Source organism: Papio anubis, chromosome 11 (assembly GCF_008728515.1).
Source record: "Papio anubis isolate 15944 chromosome 11, Panubis1.0, whole genome shotgun sequence".
NCBI classification, from domain to species: Eukaryota; Metazoa; Chordata; class Mammalia; order Primates; family Cercopithecidae; genus Papio; species Papio anubis.
The window spans coordinates 44146756-44161633 of NC_044986.1; the positions used below are offsets into that span (position 1 = coordinate 44146756).

General features: G+C 40.1%; 1 protein-coding gene across 10 annotated transcripts in view; it reads left to right on the forward strand.

Moving 5' to 3' along the window:
- The window catches only part of PANK1 (pantothenate kinase 1), a 119144-nt gene that overhangs the window by 90492 nt on the left and 13774 nt on the right, over positions 1-14878 (forward strand). For 9 of the 10 annotated variants that reach the window (XM_017963097.3, XM_017963101.3, XM_017963098.3 and 6 more), the window contains 2 exons: positions 391-743; positions 11794-12047. In XM_017963097.3, coding sequence (XP_017818586.1) covers positions 408-743; positions 11794-12047 — 590 coding nt within the window. In that variant the 5' untranslated portion in view covers positions 391-407. Of the gene's footprint in view, positions 1-390; positions 744-3309; positions 4300-11793; positions 12048-14878 lie in introns of those variants that run through there. The other variant, XM_017963100.3, reaches the window with a different exon arrangement.

The following is a 14878-nucleotide window of genomic DNA, read 5'->3' on the forward strand; positions in this document are numbered from 1 at the left end:
AAATAGTTAGGAATTGGGATCCAGGATGTATGCAAAAAATACATATATCTATATTTAAATATTAGAATAACACTCAGCTCAGTGAGATACTTGAGCCCTAGGAAGCACACAGGAATTGAGACTGCCTTAGGGAACTGCAGAATCCTATTTCTCATCTCACTCAATTCTGAGTGGAGTGCAGTGGCGTGTGAGCAGAGCCATGGGCACTCTTTCAATTGTAAAATTTTCTCTATCTGTGACTCCTTCCAGGCACATGTTGAATTCAAATAAATTGAATGTTAAATGCACATGTAGATATGACACCACTGCATTTGCTTATTTAATATTGAAAAACTGAACACTTCTTTGCACGCATAGCTTTCAGCAGCGCTCTTTCTTTCTGTCCTTTAGCATTCCCATGGTTTGGCATGGACATCGGTGGAACGCTGGTTAAATTGGTCTACTTCGAACCGAAGGATATTACAGCAGAAGAGGAGCAAGAGGAAGTAGAGAACCTGAAGAGCATCCGGAAGTATTTGACTTCTAATACTGCTTATGGGAAAACTGGGATCCGAGACGTCCACCTGGAACTGAAAAACCTGACCATGTGTGGACGCAAAGGGAACCTGCACTTCATCCGCTTTCCCAGCTGTGCTATGCACAGGTTCATTCAGATGGGCAGCGAGAAAAACTTCTCTAGCCTTCACACCACCCTGTGTGCTACAGGAGGTGGAGCTTTCAAGTTTGAAGAGGACTTCAGAATGGTAGGTCGGGTTTGTCTTTGTTAAAACAGCAAAACCTTTCACATGTCCATAATCATGGCCACTCACACCTAAGAACCAGACTACTAGCCTTGGGACTCTGGACAAGCTTATGTCACCTCTCTGTGCCTCAGTTTTCTCACCTATACAAGAATAAAAACAGCTCCTACCTCACAGGGTTGTTACATGTAGGATTAAATGAGATAATATGTACCTGGCACTTAGTAAGTGCTCAATATAGTTATCATCATCATCATTTCTATTACAATTATTGCTGGGTAATATGCTAAAGGCAAGATGCTAAAATCCCTTCTGAAGTATTTCAGTTAGAATTATCCACAGACTTTTACTATATAATCATGATGCCAATTTTACGCGTATATAAACAGAGACCCACGGGAAGGCTTCTATGACTCCTATCAAAAATGATTACTTCTATCTACGCATTTGCTCTCAAGTGCCTTTTTTCAGCATATGAATGCCATTCAGAAGTTTTGCTCACAAACAGAAGTGAAATCTGTAATATTATTTATCAGTGAATTCCTTCATTAATGAATACCATTTAGGGAGTATAATTTTATATAGTAAGGATAAGATAATGCTGTATCCTGACTGGTAGTACATACCAACTGTACGTTGCTTATTTAGATTTAACAAATGAAGCTAAATGGAAGATGTGGATAGGTAACATACAGTCCAATGTTTCTCTTTTTTTTAGCATTCCTTTAACATCTGCGCATTCCAATTTCTTCATTTTCTACCATCAATATAATAATCTCCATACTGTGTAGTCTTTATTTTATAAAGTGAGAATAAAGTGAAACAATAGATGTAGATATATCTTGGAAAGGAAGGGAAGGAAGCTAGATAAACAAAAGTGATTGAATATAGAAGAAGGAAGGGTTGGGAGATTTTAGGATTAGTCTTACTACAAAGTCGAACATATAGTGAGGTAAGTCATAAAACACATATTCTCAAAGCCTCTAGTACAAATTACTGCCATTTTGTGCCCAACTAATGTAATCCAGTCTTGCTATAAAGTCTGTCATTAATGAATCAGTGCACATTCATGATATTCAATAAAGCTATAAATGCAAATTTTACTTGTGCCATCAAAAGTAACCCCATTTACCTCATTGATTATAGTAAGTTTCTGTAAGAGCAGACAACAGAGTCCTAGAATAGTATCCTAAGTGAGACTAATTATCTTCAGGTTTTGTTTTTTTCTTCTATGTCCCCTCCTATTACCCATCATAGAGTTTGACTTGCCACTTACTTAAATGACCCCTGGAATCCGTTTCTCACCAAAGAGGCTCATGATCAAAGAGTTTTAAAACTGAGACGTTTGAGATCCATGGGCTTGAGAACTAAGTTTCAGTCCATAATGGAACCTGAATTCCAGTCCTGTTTCTAGATTTCATCAGCTAGGTGACTGGGCAAGACCTGTCCCTCCTCTGGGCCTCATTTTGTCATCTGCAAAGAGGTGGGAGTAAGACTTCAGAACTGAAGGTGACCTCTGGAGGTGAGAAAGTGTAGCATTCTTGTGCTACATAGATAAGAAACTAAAGCTGCCAGAGAGATCAAAAGCTTCTAGCAATGCCACTTAGGTAAGAGCTGGGACTTGGACTCAATTCTGATTCATAAAGAAATACTGATCCACTCTTACTGCTCTGAGCTCCTCAGGTCCCTCAAGGACACGCTATCTGTCCATTTGCACTGGAGAGCCTGAAGTGAACCAGAGTGACCCAGAGGATTTATGCAACCTCTGTCAATGCCTCCATCTCCCCCCTGGGGTAATGTATACCCTGGGAGAAAGTTACTCAATATGTGCTGGCCACGAGCAGGTGTATTTCTCAAGGTTCTAAGCTGAGAAAAGTCACATCTCATTACGACCAAGATAAAGAAGCCTCTCCTCCTTTGGACAGGCTTTTGAAGCCGAATGAGGAGACTGGAGTAGGGAGCAAGTATGTAGCATTTGTTAAATAGCCTGGCCAGGTTGGGCATCCATCTGTGAAAGAAGAGTCTATGGACTGCCTTCTGTATCCAGGCTGAGTCTCAGCCAAAGTGAAGACAGAATTGAAATAGATAGATCTTTTCCTATAGCCCGTTTGATATTATGTTAGTGATGTGCCTGAGTCTTTCCAAATTTTATGAGGATGAATAGGTGCTATCCTCCTTCCTAAGCATTCATTCACTCACTCAACAAATACTTTATCATGCACTTTCAATGCACCAAGTACTGTTACGAACAAAATAAAGCCCCTGCTCACCATGATCTTGTATTCTAGTGGGGGAAGACAGTCAATAATCAAATTAAAAAGAGAATATAAGCCGGGTGAAAGGGGCTCATGCCTGTAATCCCAGCACTTTGGAAGGTTGAGGCAGGTGGATTGCTTGAGGCTAGGAGTTTGAAACCAGCCTGGCCAACATGGCGTAACCCTGTCTTTACTAAAAATACAAAAATAAACCAGGCGAGGTGGCACACGCCTGTAATCCCAGCTACTCAGGAGGCTGAGGCACAAGAATGTCTTGAACCTGGGAGGCCAAGGTTGCAGTGAGCTGGGATCGCACCATTGCACTCCAGCCTGGGTGACAGAGTAAGACTGTCTCAAAAAACAAAGTGAATATAGAATATGTCAAATGGTGATAATTACTATGAATGGAGGGAAAAAACCAGGGCAAAGAAGATAGGGAGTGCTGGCAGGGTCTTTGTGTGACTAGGTTATGTTGGAGCAGAGACCTGAAGAAATAAGACAGCAAATCATGCAAAGAAAGAGTATGTTAAGCAGATGGAGCAGTGAGTGCCAAGGCCCTTAGTGTCCTAATAATCCAAGCTCCCCTCATTTCTAGAATAGAAAATCAAAGATGTTAACTTAATTGTAAAGGATCAATATGTACTACTGTACATATTCATACAATTTGACAAATCATACAGAAGTGCATCTACATACCTATAAAGTCCTGTTCTTGTTATTGCATAAAATCACTGTTTTTGGTATAACACAACTTTGCAGATAGGAGTTTGAAAAGTCCATCTGTGTGATTTATTTGAGTGATTAGGGCTAGGTAAAAGATGTTCAACAGACCCTGAATAGTAAGCAATTGTTATATTTGAATAATATTTTTAAAAAATACATACTCTATGTACTTGAATCCTTAGATAATGTAACTATTCTTCATTCCATTTAAAATGTACAAGAAAGAACTATAAACCATGACACAATCATTAAATTAGACCTGTGTAGAATACTCTCAGTTGAACAGATCTGCACTTTGTTCCTCCTTTTTCTTTCCTTCTTTTTTTTCTTCCCATCATCCCTCCCCTCCTTCTTTCCTTTCTTGTTTTCTTTTTTAACATTTTAGGATCATTATCACAACCAAATTTTTGACTGGCAAAAATTAGCCTTCAAAATCAATGATTTATCACAATGGAACACAGAAGAAAAACTTAGCCTAACTTCAAATAGGCTAAGATGTTGATAAGCCGATGAGGAATTCCCACCATTTAAAAAGTGGCTTTCAAGACGGAGAACTCTGCATGACTGTGCACCAAGGCCCTGTAGGTTTCAGTGAATTTTGTGTTTATTCCCATTGTCTATATTCTGTGGGTTTTGTTTTAAATAATCTAGCGGAATATTTTATGTACAGATTCTAGTATTTTTATTCACAACCACACTTCTAACTTCAACAACCGTATTCTCAAGAATGCAAGGTATTTTTAACATCAGAAAATTTATTTTTCAAAAGTCATTAGTTCTGCCCATGTAGCTTTTCATTACAATACAGACATACCTTGTTGTATTGCCTTTTGCTTTATTATGCTTCATTTTTTGCGCTTCACAGATACTGCGTTTTTTACAAATTGAAGGTTTGTGGCAACCCTGCATTGAGCAAGTCTATTGGCACTATTTTTTCAATGGCTTGTACTCACATTTGTCTATGTCACATGTAGGTAATTCTTGCTGTATTTCAAACTTTTTAATTATTGTATCTGTTATGGTGATCTGTGATCAGTGATCAGTGATGTCACTGTTGTAATTGTTTTGGGGCACCACATTATGCCCATGTAAGATGGCAAACTTAATTGATAAATGTTGTATGTTCTGAATGCTCCACTGACAGGCTGTCCCCCCATCTCTCTCCCTACCTCAGGCTTCCCTATTTCCTGAGACACAGCAATATTGAAATTAGGCCAGTTAATAGTCTTACTGTTGGCCTAATTGGCTTCTACATATTCAAGTGAAAGGAAGAGTCACATGTCCCACACTTTAAATCAAAAGCTAGAAATCATTATGCTTAGTGAGAAAGGCATGCTGAAAACCGAGACAGACCAAAGCCTAGGCCTCTTGTGCCATATGGTTAGCCAGATTGTGAATGCAAAGGAAAATTAAACGTGCTACTCCAGTGAATACACAAATAATAAGAAAGAAAAACAGATTTATGGCTGATACAGACTTTTAGTTGTCCGGATTAAAGATCAAACCACCCACAACATTCCCTTAAGCCAAAGTCTAATCCAGAGCAAGGCCCTAACTCTTCAATTCTCTAGAGTCTGAGAGAGGTGAGGAAGCTGCCAAAGAAAAGTTGAAAGGTAGGCGGGGTCCTGTGGCTCATGCCTATAATCCCATTACTTTGGGAGGCTAAGGTGGGTGGATCGCTTGAACCCAGTAGTTCAAGACCAGCCTGGGCAACATAGTGAAACCCTGTCTCTACACAAAATAAAAAAATTAGCTAGATGGGGTGGTGCACCCCTGTAGTCCCAGCAACTCAGGAGGCTGAGATAGGAGGATCACTTGAGCCCAGGAGACAGAGGTTGCAGTAAGCTATGATTGTGCCACTGCACTCCAGCCTGGGTGACAGAGTGATACCCTGTCTCAAAAAAAACATGAAAAGAAAAGTGGGAAGGTAGCAGAGGTTGTTGGTTTGTGAGGTTTAAGGAAAGAAGCCATGTCCATAACATTAAAGTGCAAGATAAAGTCCCAAGTGCAATGTAGAAGCTGCAGCAAGCTAATCAGGAAATAGAGTTAAAGTCACTAATGAAGGTGATGCATTCAACAACAGATTTCCAGTGTAGATGAAATAGCCTTATATTGTTTTGGAAGAAGAGACCACCTAAAACTTTCATAGTAGAGAACAGAAGTCAGTGCCTGGCTTCAAAGCTTCAAGGGACAGGGTAACTCTCTTGTTAAGGGCTAATGCAGCTGGTAACTTGAAGTTGAAACCAATGCTCATTGACCATTCTGAAAATCATGTGGCCCTTAAGAATTATGCTAAATCCATTCTCCCTGTGCTTTACGAATGTAACAATAAGGCATGGATGATAGTACATCTGTTTATAGCATGGTTTACTAAATACTTAAGCCCACTATTTAGACCTACTGCTCAGAAAAAAAAATCTTTTCAAAGTTTTACTGCTCATTGACAATGCAACTAGTCACCCAACAATTCTAACGGAGATGTAAGAGGAGATTAATGTTTTCACGCCTATTAATATACAGCATCCATTCTGCAGCTCATAAATCAAGGAATAATTACAAGATTCAAGTTTTATTATTTAAGAAATACTTTTTTTTTTTTTTAAAGAAATACTTTTCATAGGCTATAGCTGCCAGAGATTACAGTTCCTTTGATAGATCTGGGTAAAATCAATTAGAAACCTCTGGAAAAGATTCACTATTCTAGATGCCATTAAGAACATTTGAGATTCAAGTGGGCGGAGTAAAATAGAATTAGAAGGAGTTTGGAAGAAGTGAATTTCAGCCTCATGGACAGAGTTCAAGATGTCAGTGAAGAAAGTAACCACAGATATGGTAGAACTAGCCAGAGAACTAGAATCAGAAGTGGATCCTGAAGATATGACTGAATTTCTACAATCTCATGATAAAACTTGAATGAATGAGGTGTTGCCTCTTACGGATGAGCAAAGAAAATGGTTTCTTGAGATGGAATCTTCTTCTGGTGAAAATGCTGTGAACGTTGTTGAAATGACAACAAAGGATTTAGAATATTATATAAACTTAGTTGATAAAGCAGTGGCAGGGTTTGAGAGGATGGACTCCAATTTTGAAAGAAGTTCTATGGTGGATAAAATGCTATCAAACAACATTCCATGCTGTGGAGAAATCTTGTGAAAAGAAGAGTCAACCAATGCAGCAAACTTCATTCTTGTCTTATTTTTAGAACTTTCCACAGCCACCCCAACCCTCAGCGAACCCTACTTTGATTAGTCAGCAGCTCTCAACATTGAGGCAAGACTCCACCAGCAAAAATATTACTAAATTATTAGCATTTTTTAGCAATAAAATATTTTAAAATTCAGGTATTTCCTTTTTTTTTTTTAGACATAATGCTAGACCAGGCACGGTGGCTTATGCCTGTAATCCCAGCACTTTGGGAGGCCAAGGCAGGTGGATCATGACGTCAGGAAATCAAGACCATCCTGGCTAACACGGTGAAACTCCGTCTCTACTAAAAATACAAAAAAATTAACCAGACGTGGTGGCAGGTGCCTATAGTCCCAGCTACTCGGGAGGCTGAGGCAGGAGAATGGCATGAACCCGGGAGGCAGAGCTTGCAGTGACCCCAGATTGTGCCACTGCACTCCAGCCTGGGCAACAGAGTGAGACTCCATCTCAAAAAAAAAAAAAAAAAGACATAATGCTATTGCACACTCAATGTACTACAGTATAGTGTAAACAACTTTTTTATTTTATTTTATTTGAGATGAAGTTTTGCTTTGTGCCCAGGCTGGAGTACAGTGGCGTGATCTCGGCTCACTGCAACACCTGCCTCCTGGGTTCAGGCGATTCTCCTACCCCAGCCTCCCAAGTAGCTGGAATTACAGATACATCATGACCACGCCTGGCTAATTTTTGTATTTTTAGTAGAAACATCATGTTGGCCAGGCTGGTCTCAAACTCCTGACCTCAAGTGATCTGCCTGCCTAGGCCTCCCAAAGTGCTGAGATTACAGGCATGAGCCATCACCCCTGGCAGTGTCAACAACTTTTATATGCACTAAGAAACCAAAAAACTCATGTGACTTGCTTTATTGCAGTATTCACTTTACTGAGATGGTCCGGAACTCAACCTGCAACATCTTGGAAGTATGCATGTAGATACTTGTGAGTTTTGTCCAGTCCAAACCTAACATTGACTAGAAGTCAGAAGTAACTCTTTTAGTTACTTTAAATGTAAAAAAATTACCTACCTTTAGAACAAGTAGGATATAACAATAGTCTTATTCGGTTGACATGAAACTTAGGGCAGCAGAAAGGGTTTTCTGATTACTTTCATCACTTTTTTTTCAGTGTGTGAGGACTTAAGAATTGGCTTTTCTTATGCCAGAAATCTCCAAGGGACCAGTCTTAAAAAGTGTCTAGTGGTGGAAAAGTCATCATGAGCGGGTAGGACACCTATGGATCTGTGGAATGTCTAAACCTAAGAGCATCATTTACGAACACTTGTTACCTTGGTCCCTGTTATTAATCTGAGGACTGATTTGTGATATTGCAGGAGCATAAGATTTGGTAGACACTATCATTCTCACTTTCATTCTGACTTGAGACTTGACCACTCATAGATGGCCCCCGTCATCATTTGATAGAGGGAGGAAAAAGCTATCCTTGAGGTTTTTGTTATATTTCTCAGTCACTAAGCATGTTTGAAATTCGTCTCTCTCAGGTCTCTGTAGGTCTCCTTTGTGAAAAGAAAAGAACCATCTTATGGATTTCTGGCTCTTAAAAAATAGGGTCATCTGGTAACACTGGGCCCCTAACATCGCATGGCAACAGTGGGCGGCAGGTGAATTTTAAATAGGTGCAGGTTGACTTATTTGCTACAGTTCTTATTCTGTGACTCTACATCTAGTCAAAGCCTTTGCTCCTTTGTTTTCTTACAGTCTCCTTTAGGCATTTGAGTCTGTGGCCCTTGATGTAAAGAAAACTAAGCCCTGAGAGAGAGTGTTTCTCACTAGCTGAAATCTCAACATGCTGTTTTAAGCTTTGCACAAAGTTAATTCAGTTGTACTAATGGACTGCAAAGTCTGATAATTGATTCCCAACTTGTCCTGAATTTCAGATGGCCTATATGAAAATGCAAGTAGCAGTGTGACTCACTGCCTGCACCCTGTCATTTTTCCCAGATGGTGAAGGTTTTTGAGGGAGCTCTCTGTAGGGTTCAGTGAAAGTGACATGTATCTGTTTCCCTGTCTGAGGATGCACGACCTCAAGCTTGAGATATCCACCCCTCAGTGAAATGTGTAGAGGAGATGTTTGTTTGCTGCTAGTACTTTGTTAGAAAATGATTTTTAGGGAAAAGGTGAAATAATGATGTTTCTTTTCAGGTCAAAGTAGTACATGCGTAGATTATTTGCCTTGGCAGGTTTTTCTTTTTTTCCTAGTATAGTTTCAGGAGGTCCAGCAGGGCAGACTTTGTGTTTGTGTTTGTTATGTTGGCTCTGGAATTGGCTGTCAATATTGTTGATGAACCTCTGATTAATTTTTAAGCAGTTAAACTATACTTCCAAAACTGGCTGATGAAATTGCTACTTTTCAGTTTGGGGTGATCCAAGAGATAATAACTCCGTGTTCCACGTAATAAATGTTTATTAAGCAATTATTATGTGCAGGCCTTTGAGCATAGTGCTAAGGGGCAGCGAGAGACCCAGAAACCAAGCCAGAGTGTGACCTGTGCTGTAAGTGCAATGGAAGGCTGTGGAATCAGGGAGATCAGAGGAAATAGTGTTTACACTGCTATGCCTTGCTATAGTCTTTCAGGTCTCCAGATAGTTTTATGCCTGTAATTTTGCTTCTTAAAACATATATAATTATGTATATCTTATCCAGGAGTTTCACTTGGTAAAAAAAGAAATGTTTAGAACCATTTATGAGGTAGATTTACTTAGCACCATGGGTCATTTAGAATGTTTATTTCAAGAATACATCCACTATCTGGTTGGTAACCTATTCTAACTAATTCTGTTCTGCAGGTATATAATCAGAGGATTTTGTTAAATAGGAAATTCAAATGAGTAACAGGAAGTCAAAAATGTTGTTTTAGTTCTTTTTTTTGCTTGTTTAGACAGAATCTCAATCTGTTGTCCAGGCTGGAGTGCAGTGACATGATCATGGCTCCCTGCAGCCTTGACCTCCCAAGACTCGGTGATCCTCCCACCTCAGCCTCCCAAGCAGCTAGGACCAGCAGCATGTACCCCACGTCAGGCAAATTTTTTTTTTTTAAGAGATGGGGTCTCCCTATATTGCCCAGGTTGTTCTCAAAATCCGTAACTCAAGTGATCCTCTCACCTCGGTGCCCCAAAATGCTGGAATTACAGGTGTGAACTACCACACCCCAGCCCGTTTTAGCTCTTAACTTTTATAATGAAGATAATATCTTTTTGACAAAATATCTAAGTCTAGCACTTGTGTAGGCTGTTTCCAGACTCCAGAAGCAGTACCCATTATGACAATGAAGACATGAGAAGTACACAGCAAGTCATTGGGAGATATTTGCTAGTTGTGTCACCTAGGAAAGTTATTTAAGTTCTGTGAATCTTAACCATAGAATAAGGTTGATAGTACCTACTTTTAGGGTTTTAGGGAGAACTAAATAATCTGGTACAAGGGTTTGGCATGTAGTAAACAGTAAATACTTGCGATTATATTTTTAAAGAGTTTTTTTTTAAAATTATATTGGGTCTTTTAAATTATCTTCATTTGTTCAGTTTCATGTTTGTGGTTGTTAGATTTTTTTTTCTTTCTTTGGTCCATGGAAAATGATCATGAATCCAGATCTCTGGGCCAGTAGTAATATATTTGAGGATCATAAATTAAACTTTTGAGAATGCAAAATGGCTACCAGACCCTAAGCCTAGCCCTCAGCCAGGTCATTCCCCTTTACCTTTTTGCCCCTGTCCATTTTTGTCTCACAAGAACATAATAGGATAGTTGGGGACCACCCCAGACATTAATAAAAGAGCCAACTCTTTTTTTAACCCTTTGTATTTGCCAAGGCCTATGTAAGCACTTTACCTATATTTTTAGGTAATCTTCACAGCAGCACTCTGCAATGAGTGTTATGATTATCTTCCCCATTTTACACATGAGGGCACTGAGGTTTGAGAAATCTTTCAGTTAAGTAAATTTTAGAGCTAGAATTCAAAGCCAGATCTAACTCCAAAGCCGAAGCCTGGAAAAAGGGGAGTTGGGCTTTGTGGGCTCAAAGGTGATTCACCCCAGTTCCCAGTCCCTCGGGACCTCATGCTCTACCAAGGAAGTATAGCATTTTTGTTGCTTTCTGAGTATTCTCAGTCTGCTCACCCTGTGCAAGCACCTCTTTCTTGGCGGCATCCCCTATTAGATTCCTGTGGCTGCTGTAACAAATAAACTTAATGATTCAAACAACAGAAATTTATTTGCTCACAGTTCTTAATGCCAGAAGTTCAAATTCAAAGCATTGGCGGGACCGTACTTCCTTCAGTGGCTCTTGGAGATGCCATTCTTTGCCTCTTCCAGCTTCTGGTGACTGTCAGCATTCCTTGGCCCGTTGAGCAGCACTCCAGTCTCTGCCTTTGTCTTCATACAGCCTTCTCCTCTGCATCCTTTAAATCTCTCCTGTGTGTCTGTATGCTTGCCATTGGACTCAGGGCCTACCCCAATAATCCAGGATGGTCACTTCTTCTCAAGATACTCAATTAGATCTGCAAAGACCCTTTTTCCAAATAAAGTCACATTCACAGGTGCTGAGAATTAGGACATAGTGCCATCTTTCAGGGACCACCATTCAACCCATGACACATGCTGATGGGTGCATTTCAAGCAACCAGGCAAGCTCTTGTCCTTTAGCATGCACTGTGGGCAGGTATGACATCTAGCCAAGGCTACTTTTCCTGTGCAGTGGCTGATTATCTGCAAGATTTTACAACTTGTTTTAAGGGTGTCTCCAAGCTTTTAATATGAATGACCCCAACTTAGCTAGAACTAAAACCTCTGGGGCTTCCCCTTAAGTGGTCGCCTATCTCAAAAGGTTTTATTTTGTTGTTTGTTTTGTTTTAGATTGCTGACCTGCAGCTGCATAAACTGGATGAACTGGACTGTCTGATTCAGGGCCTGCTTTATGTCGACTCTGTTGGCTTCAACGGCAAGCCAGAATGTTACTATTTTGAAAATCCCACAAATCCTGAATTGTGTCAAAAAAAGCCGTACTGCCTTGATAACCCATACCCTATGTTGCTGGTTAACATGGGCTCAGGTGTCAGCATTCTAGCTGTGTACTCCAAGGACAACTATAAAAGAGTTACAGGGACCAGGTAAACATGTTTCCACTTGTGCTTGAACCCAGACCTCTTTCTTGATGATCAGTTTATAGTAAAAGTTTATGCATATTGAATACATCTTTAAAAGAAATATCTTGACCTCCTTGGTCAACCAAAAAGAATTTCTCAAATGGTGTGTTAAAGTGGTATGTGGATGATTTATATAAATGTTAATAAAACACAGTCCTTGCCTTGATAGAAATTTTGGTCAGATTGAGGGAAAAAGGATTGCACACACCAGAAATTTGCCAACAAGGGGGTATACATTAACTGTCAGATGATTGGCAGGGTCAGTAGAATTCAGATGGAAGAATACTTGGGATGGTCAGAGATGACTTCAGAAGAAACCTTCTTTTGGACCCTCATTGATGCCTAGCTCGGAATGACTTGCTTGATATAATATACCAATCCAAACAACAAACCAAATTAGGTCTACAAAGAATGTCTTTTTACCCTCAGCCAAATGCTCCACCTGAAAACGGGAATAGTCAGCACACCTCGTAGGGAATTTTGGAGTGGAGTAGACAGGGAAACAGCACCATGGCCACAGTGAGGCAGAGGGACTTGTTTTTTAGTGCACACACCCCAAGGCCCATGTAAGAGCCAAGGGGCTCAGCTTCCTGTTAATGGGGTTTCAACATGGGAAGAACATCTGGGGTCAGATCTCTCTAAAACATCACAGTGTAAACAAAACTAAATAGGTTTTCCTTAATTCTAGGAGGAGAATTTGGTATGAAGCATTTCTCCAGCATGTGGAACCGTAGAACCCATTTTTAGAGGAGCATCTTAGGAGATTAGTGCCATGCAGAATGTGCTTTGGGATTTGGTGTTGAAACCCGGGTTTTTGATAGCTGCAGATATGTCACTTCTCTGGGTCTCAGTATCATCATTTCTGCCATGAAGGGGGTTGTTTCTTAGATTACTTCTACAGACTTCTCCAGTACTGAAATTCTGCAGGACTACTCACCCATTAGGAGGAGAACATTGCTTTTGCAGTACATTTCCATGACTTGTGATAGATGAGTGGCTCCCCACTGAAGAGGCGAAGATTTAACAGTGTCCCCCCAGGATATGTTTGACATTTTTTTTTCTTTTGTTGTTACAACTGGCATCTACTGGGTAGAGGTCAGGGGTGCTGCTAAAATCCTGTAGTACATAAGGCAACAAAAAATTATCGAGCCCCAAATATCAGTAATGCTGCCGTTGAGAAACCCTGGCATGCATGTACACACACACACACACACACACACACACACACACACATACACATATACACATTCTAACTGAAGCCTACTTGTGTCCAGAGTATAGGCTTTGTTTTGTAAGTTAATTGCTACCAAGTATACATTTTCTTATTGAGAATATAGAAGCTTGATTGCTCACACAAGAAACAAAACTGACTCCGTGACCTCATGAGGACTGTCAGGAGTATCAGAGATATGAATATTTCAGCTGAGCTGGTTTTACATTAGGGAGTGATTTGATAAACATATAATTTTTTTTTTTTTTTTTTTTTTTTTGAGACGGAGTCTGGCTCTGTCACCCAGGCTGGAGTGCAGTGGCGCGATCTTGGCTCACTGCAAGCTCCGCCTCCCGGGCTTACGCCATTCTCCTGCCTCAGCCTCCCGAGTAGCTGGGACCACAGGCGCCCGCCACCTCGCCCGGCTAGTTTTTTGTATTTTTTAGTAGAGACGGGGTTTCACCGTGTTCGCCAGGATGGTCTCGATCTCCTGACCTCGTGATCCGCCCGTCTCGGCCTCCCAAAGTGCTGGGATTACAGGCTTGAGCCACCGCGCCCGGCCTGATAAACATATAATTTTTAAGAAACTACAGACCTCCTCCCAGAAGGAGTAATTGAATTGGTAAAGCTAGTCCCAAGGTAAGAGCAAGCTGTGCGTTGTTCACAATTAGAGATATTTACAGTTTTATCAACACTTAACAATTTAATGAATTACATCACAGGGACACTTTCTTAAACTTGGAAGCTCTACGGATCTAGGTCATCTTGAAGAGCTGCAAAGAAGCAAACTGTGGTGTTTGGCTTCTGTTATATGTGTAATAATGTCTATAAATATTGGTAAATGCCCTTTAATGTCCAGTATTCTCCAGTCATCAACAAATTCTGTCTGGATGTTCCAGCTTCCCTATAAACTCTCTCTTCAATCAGTAGCTTTGGAAAGGTGCTACCGAAGCCTGCAGGTTAATAGAGAACCCTTTCAGGGCTACCACGAGAGGGGAGGGGAATGAAACATCAAGTCTGTGGGGCTGTGATCCTGATCTAGAGTTGTTTTGCCAAAGGGTTCTTTTAATTCAAGTTAGGAAACCTCTGACATAAACGATTACAGTTGGCAGTGAAGTTAGTATCTATAGTTAGCGTGAGTGTGTAAAACACATTTTAGGAACCACTGTTTTAGCAAATGGCTTAGCTTTAAGTTTTGCTACTTCTATTGTGAACTGATAGCTGTCACTCCAGGTTTTTTCTTATTGTATTATACCTGATTTTCCCATTAAACTTTAAAGTTGTTTATTTTCAAGAAGCTACACAGGATGTTTCCTTTTAAACATGATTTCAAATGATTTATTTCAGTGTTACATATAATTTTGTTGCATCCCAGATTGGGTAGCAACATTTTTTTCCTAGTGAAACAACTCCAATTATAGAAGTCAATGGAAAAAATAGTACTTTATAGCTGACATTAGAATGTGTAGTTTGTTAAAAGAGGAATGCACATGATTTTGAAACTTTGGTGAAAGTAGCAGTACATCTCATCTCATTATTTTGGAATCTGTTTTAAGGGCATGAGCACTTAACTGAAGGTTTCTTC